This window comes from Neoarius graeffei, chromosome 2, assembly GCF_027579695.1.
Source record: "Neoarius graeffei isolate fNeoGra1 chromosome 2, fNeoGra1.pri, whole genome shotgun sequence".
NCBI classification, from domain to species: Eukaryota; Metazoa; Chordata; class Actinopteri; order Siluriformes; family Ariidae; genus Neoarius; species Neoarius graeffei.
Genome location: NC_083570.1, coordinates 61525378 through 61532768, shown reverse-complemented (window position 1 = coordinate 61532768; position 7391 = coordinate 61525378). Strand labels below are relative to the sequence as shown.

At 42.7% G+C, this 7391-nt stretch overlaps 1 protein-coding gene across 2 annotated transcripts in view; it reads right to left on the bottom strand.

Moving 5' to 3' along the window:
• Positions 1–1582: 1582 nt before the first annotated feature.
• LOC132881755 (GRAM domain-containing protein 2A) overlaps positions 1583–7391 on the bottom strand; it is an 81090-nt gene continuing 75281 nt past the window's right edge. For both annotated transcript variants that reach the window (XM_060914597.1, XM_060914599.1), the window contains one exon: positions 1583–2571. In XM_060914597.1, the coding sequence (XP_060770580.1) occupies positions 2568–2571 (4 nt within the window). In that variant the 3' untranslated portion in view covers positions 1583–2567. The remainder of the gene's footprint in view (positions 2572–7391) is intronic.

Here is a 7391-nt window from a genome sequence, read left to right as displayed (position 1 = left end):
CCAACTTTTTTGTAATTGGGGTTGTATTATAGTGAGTGGTGCAGTGGTTAGCACTTACAGCAAGCAGGAACCACATGGCTGACCAGGGCCTTTCTATGTGGAGTCTGCATGTTCTCCCTGTGCCTGTGTCCAAAGACATGTGGATTAGGTCAACTTGCTACTCTAAATTGCCTATAGGTATGAATGTGAGAGTGAACAGTTGTTCATCACTGTGTTAGCCCTGCGATAGATTGGCAGCCTGTCCAGGGTGTACCCCACTTCTCACCCATTGGCTCCCGCGTCCCTGCAACCCACAATGGATAAGCGCTATAGATAATGAATGAGATGAGATGAGATGAGATGAGATGAATGAATACCCTGCTGAAAAACTCTAACAAGTGAAATATGTGTGTTTGCATGTATAGCACAAACGTGGCTCAAGGCCACATGGCTCACACATCTTTACCCAAAAACGCTCCTTGTTATTTCCATGACCTCAAAAAAAAATTCTTTGGTACATCCCATTTGCCACAATACTGCAAATGTAAGATGTTTGCACACTTTTTAGAGCAGAGGTACTGAATTCTGCCTTGTCCTTGAAACCAACTCCTGCATGATTTTTTTCCCATTGTTTTCATGTTAAACCAAAACTAACTACATTTGAATGTAATGATATTAGAGGCTAATGAAAGATCCCATGACTTTCCGAAAAAACTTATTTGACAAATTCCATGGAAACTCTTAAGGTCTGCTATTATGGTCACTTTTTAAATAAATAGTATAAATAAATGGTTTAGTTACAGAATATACAGTGGCAGAAAACTGTTCTCCTTCTCACCAGAAAATGGCCTGCTAGCATATTTGATATTTACAATAAGTGTCAGAGACATAATGCTACAGGAAAAGACCTAGAACTAAATTTGGCTATAAGTGGCGCAAGAATGTAATTTACGAGAAGGAACAGAAACAATAACGGTTTAGACTACAAGCTCTTGCAAAATATTGGTAGGGATCTTAATATTAGCCAGAGGGTAAAACCGGTTTAAATTCCAAACCACAGGAAGCAGCACCCTCTAAGGGACATGCTTACCAAAACATACAATGAAGAAAATGTCTAAAATATCTTCATATCTTTTTTTTTCCACAAAGGAGAGAGTACAGTGACATAGTATGTACACTGTATGCAGTAATTATATGTTCATATTTGGGGAAGCCATGGCCTAAAGGTTAGAGACGCAGCTTTGGTACTAAAAAGGTTGCCAGTTCGATTCCCTGGACCAGCAGGAATGGCTGAAGTGCCCTTGAGCAAGGCACCCAACCTCCAACTGCTCCCTAGGCCGCTCTGGGTATGTTGCATGTCGCTCTGGATAAGAGCGTCTGTTAAATGCCTGTAATGTAATGTAATCCCCATCTCCACAGAAAATAATGGCTTAATCAGAGTCACCTTAATGCAACTTGAAGACCTGAGTGTTACAAATGTAAAAAGACAGAAATTGGAATGAATAAATCAGATATCCAGATAGAGACAGAGAATTGAGATTCTCTGTCTAATCTTTGATACATGACCGTGCTGCTGGAAAAATTGCAATAACATACACAAGACCAGGTTAAACCCATTTATTGGTCAATGATGTCTAACTGCCAGGTCTGATAGTTTAAAAAAATCTATACTGTACAGTATGAGCATATATCCTTCTCAAGAAAAAAACAAAAAAAACCTAAGTTGTACAAAATATCACAAATAAATATAGTAAATCTGTACTAGAAAGCTACTTGCAGCTATTCTCATTGAAACTGTGCTTTTCATTGACAATAAACTAAGCACTGCTATGTCTTCTGAAATTTCAAATACATCACTACACGCAACTTCTTCCTACAACAAAACGTAGTAAATCAAAAGCAAAGTTAACAGGCATATAATCATACAATGACATGCTTCATATCCGTTCAGTGGCGTTACTGCTCTATAATTTTGAATTGGCTTTCACGAAACAGTCTGAATTACACAAAACATTCTTTATCCAATAACAGAACACACACATCTCTGACTACACACTGAAGCTTCATCCATTTAAGTCGTTCCAATCTTCTGGTCACTTGGAGCATGAAGACAAATCCACGTTTCTGTCGGTGAAATGCTTCATCTTATGTGAAATGCATTTCCTCACTATGTATTTTCCAAAACAAAGACCTTCATGTAACTTCTCGCTTATGCACACAAACCTCACTGGCACTATGCCCACCTTTCACTGGCATGTCTCATGAAATGATTGACATTTGAAGAATGTTGAAGGAACTGACAGTGTGTCCGTTTGTCCTCGGTCTCTCGTCTTGCTGGTGTTTGATGGCGTAGTGGAAAATATAACAGATAACAAGCACCGTCAGCAAAGTACCGAAGACCTACCTTATGTGTTGTATAAGTTCAGTTCAGACAAAATAAACAGCTGACAAGCGTCATTTATATTTTCCTCCTCTGCTGTTGGTCAGTAGTGGATCAGTAAAGATTCTGTCCAAGACTCCACTAAGTGATTCTTTTCTATCTGCTAATGGCTACACTGGACTAGAGCAAGGCCATTTTTCAACCTTTGTTACCTGTAACACACACACACACACACACACACACACACACACACACACACACACACACACACACACACACATTAGTAGAGTGAATGTGAGCTTTAATACTCAGCAGTGAAACCATGAGCTATTTATTCACGACAGTACATAGTGCATATACTGTACACTTCACTACCGGCCACTTTATTAAGATCGCATGTACACCTGCTCTTTCACACAATTATCCAATCAACCAATCATGTGCCAGCAGTGGAATGAATAAAATCATGCACATACAGTCAAGAGCTTCAGTTAATATTCACTCCAAACATCATAATGTGGAAACTCTGTGAGGTCAGTGAATGTGACAGTGGCATGGTTGTTTGTACCAGATTGGCTGGTTTGAGTATTTCAGAAACTGCTGATCTCCTGAAATTGTCATGCACCGCAGACTGTAACAGTTTGTAAAGTTTAGAGTAAAAAGCAAAAAACATGCCTTGAGCAGCAGTTCTGCTGGCTGCAGTGATGCCTCAGTGATGACAGAGGTCAGAGGACAATGGTCAGGCCTGAGTTTCCCAAAAGCATTGTAGCACAAAGATCATCGTTAAATGGTAGAGCCAGCAGCACAATGAATGCTCTCTCTCTCCTAGTTAAAATGCTCTTAGCATTAACCCCTTCAATGCCCTTGGACGAGTCATGTACTGTACGTCATGAAATCTTTTGCCGCTGTGTCTTATGATGGAAGAATGTTTTAGCCCATGTTTACATTAGACCGTATCAGCGGATCATCAGATTAACGTTTTTAAAACGATTAGTGTGCACACAGCAACACCAATACACGGATACGCTCGGCTCCGCAGGCATCCTGCGCTCCAAATCACTCCGCCCTGAACAGCGAGTGCCCTCTGGAGGGTGCGCACTCCGGCCCTGCGCAGCTCACACAGCGCGCGAGTGAAGTGCACAAGCCACGATTCGGGACTGAGCCGCTGTGTGTGTGATCCCAGCGCATATCACTTACCACTTGCAAGTGGAAGGATGGCAAGCCTAAAGACAATCATAACTACACAATGGGCAGTATTTGCATCAGTATTTGCAGTATTTTCATACTTTTATACTCTTTAATGAAAGGTGATACAAGGCGGAAGTCCGCGCCGTTTTTCAGCAGTCACGTCACATGACCAACGCCAGCGAATCAGGAAGGTGGATGTCACAGTGACGTTGTCCAATGACGATGCCAGCTAGAGCTCAGCACAGCGTATCCACGTATCTCAATGTTTACACAGCACCGGAGCTGACACGATCTGGATTGAATACGTGGACGCTGGCGGATTCCCATTTCCCGGCGTTTCCAGGCGTTTTAATGTAAACGGACAGTGCATCCGCGAAGAAAACAAGACAGATACGGTCTAATGTAAACTTGGCCTTAGGGATTGACTGTAATTCATACGTGCCACTGTGAAGTAAAAATAATGTGCCATGTAAGGTACATAAAAGTCAAAGTCAAAGTCCTTCCCACGCCTTACAGTACCTGGTATTCCTAGGCAGTCTCCCACTCAAGTACTAACCAGGCCCAACCTGTATGTGGCGCATCAGGCGGCGCCGATCTCCGTTTCCATAGCCCTCGGCCTCTCGCCTATTACATAGCTAGGGTTACAGTGAGGGGCTAGTCCTCTGGTAACCACGAGAGTTTAACTCCCCATGCACATGTGTATTGCAGCGTGCCTTGCCAGATGGCGGTAGGTACCATTTTTATGATGGTCTTTGGTATGACCCGACCGTGAATAGAACTCTCGATCTCCCGATCGAGAGGCGGACACGCTACCACTAGGCCACTAGTCGGTAAGGTACATAAAAGGAGGTGTTTATGACGAGTAGCGTACGTCATAAGGCACAGCGGTAAAAGATTTCATGACATACGTGACTCGTCCAAGGGCATTGAAGGGGCTAAGAGGCTTTGGGAAACCCACCCCAGATTGGTTTGAGCTGACTATAAGTAAACGGTAACTCAAATCATCACTCTTTACAACCACGGTGAGCAGAAAAGCATCTCAGAATGCACAACAGCAGAAGACCATGTCAGGTTCCACTTCCGTTAGCCAAGAACGGGAATCTGAGGCTACAGTGGGCACAGGCTCATCAAAACTGGACAGTTGAAGATTGGAAGCAGATTGGAAAATGTTCGATGTGAACATTAACTGAAGTTCTTAACCAGTGTCGTTACATTGCTGTTGCATGACTGGCTGATTGGATAACTGCATGAATGTGCAGATGTACACGTGTCCCTAATAAATCAGATGGGTCATTAAAGGCCATATTCAGAGTTGAGTTACGCTCGCAGAGTGAGGAGTTAATACCTCATACAGAACTATAAGGGGTGGAATTTGAATAAAATGTAGGGATGTCTCAGTTACATAGCTTAATTTCTTTTGCGATACTGACTCAACTGAGGAGCAATATTAAGTTTTTGTGCCACTGTCTGACAGTTCAATCTAACCACAATATGTCAAGCTTGATATTTATAAACACACTAAAAAAACCCAATGGAATGTCATTCGAGAACACCGGAGGAGACAGCATCTGAAGGCAACACAGAACCTGTCTTAGGAATGGAATTTTTTATGGATAAAATTATGAACACAACAACTGTAAACACAGCAGATGAGTGCTTGGTCAGCATTTCATTCAAACCATGAGCGTGTGTTCTTTATAGGAATGAGCATCAAACTAACCAAAAAATTGGCACTATTATTACTCATAAGAGAATGTTACAAGTTGATCACGTCTATTTATTATCTCCTGGCTTCAATTAAAAAAAATTAAAATGTAAATAAATAATATACATTCCATTGTTTGGTACACCAGCTGTACTGCAGAGAACCGGAGAGATTTGGACCAGATAGTTAAGACTGCACAGAGGATTGTGGGAACTATACTAGCCATTTATGTAAGAGGGCTAACAACATTATCAAGGACTCAACATGCCCAGGTCATAAGCTGTTTGTCCCCTTCCCATTAGGCAAAAGATATAGGACCATCAGAAGAACACGCATAAACAGATTGAGAAACAGCTTCTTCCCCAGATATATACAGTGCTGCTTGAAAGTTTGTGAACCCTTTAGAATTTTCTATATTTCTGCATAAATATGACCTAAAATATCATCAGATTTTCACACAAGTCCTGAAAGTAGATAAAGAGAACCCAGTTAAACAAATGAGACAAAAAATATTATACTTGGTCATTTATTTATTGAGGAAAATGATCCAATATTACATATCTGTGAGTGGCAGAAGTATGTGAACCTTTGCTTTCAGTATCTGGTGTGACCCCCTTGTGCAGCAATAACTGCAACTAAACGTTTGCGGTAACTGTTGATCAGTCCTGCACACCGGCTTGGAGGAATTTTAGCCCATTCCTCCGTACAGAACAGCTTCAACTCTGGGATGTTGGTGGGTTTCCTCACATGAACGGCTCGCTTCAGGTCCTTCCACAACATTTTGATTGGATTAAGGTCAGGACTTTGACTTGGCCATTCCAAAACATTCACTTTATTCTTCTTTAACCATTCTTTGGTAGAACGACTTGTGTGCTTAGGGTCGTTGTCTTGCTGCATGACCCACCTTCTCTTGAGATTCAGCCCATGTTTACATTAGACCGTATCAGCGGATCATCAGATTAATGTTTTTAAAACGATTAGTGTGCACACAACAACACCAATACACGATTTGCGTGCACACAGCAACACCAATACACGGATACGCTCGGCTCCGCAGGCATCCTGCGCTCCAAATCACTCCGCCCTGAACAGCGAGTGCCCTCTGGAGGGTGCGCACTCCGGCCTTGCGCAGCTCACAGAGCACGCGAGTGAAGTGCACAAGCCGTGATTCGGGACTGAGCCGCTGTGTGTGTGATCCCAGCGCATATCACTTACCACTTGCAAGTGGAAGGATGGCAAGCCTAAAGACAATCATAACTACACAATGGGCAGTATTTGCATCAGTATTTGCAGTATTTTCATACTTTTATACTCTTTAATGAAAGGTGATACAAGGCGGAAGTCCGCGCCGTTTTTCAGCAGTCACGTCACATGACCAACGCCAGCGAATCAGGAAGGTGGATGTCACAGTGACGTTGTCCAATGACGACGCCAGCTAGAGCTCAGCACAGCGTATTCGCGTATCTCAATGTTTACACAGCACCGGAGCTGACACGATCTGGATTGAATACGTGGACCCTGGCGGATTCCCGTTTCCCGGCGTTTCCAGGCGGTTTAATGTAAACGGACAGTGCGTCCGCGAAGAGAACGAGACAGATACGGTCTAATGTAAACTTGGCCTCAGTTCATGGACAGATGTCCTGACATTTTCCTTTAGAATTCGCTGGTATAATTTAGAATTCATTGTTCCATCAATGATGGCAAGCCGTCCTGGCCCAGATGCAGCAAAACAGGCCCAAACCATGATACTACCACCACCATGTTTCACAGATGGGATAAGGTTCTTATGCTGGAATGCAGTGTTTTCCTTTCTCCAAACATAATGCTTCTCATTTAAACCAAAAAGTTCTATTTTGGTCTCATCCATCCACAAAATATTTTTCCAATAGCCTTCTGGCTTGTCAACGTGATCTTTAGCAAACTGCAGATGAGCAGCAATGTTCTTTTTGGAGAGCAGTGGCTTTCTCCTTGCAACCCTGCCATGCACACCATTGTTGTTCAGTGTTCTCCTGATGGTGGACTCATGAACATTAACATTAGCCAATGTGAGAGAGGCCTTCAGTTGCTTAGAAGTTACCCTGGGGTCCTTTGCGACCTCGCTGACTATTACACGCCTTGCTCTTGGAGTGATCTTTGTTG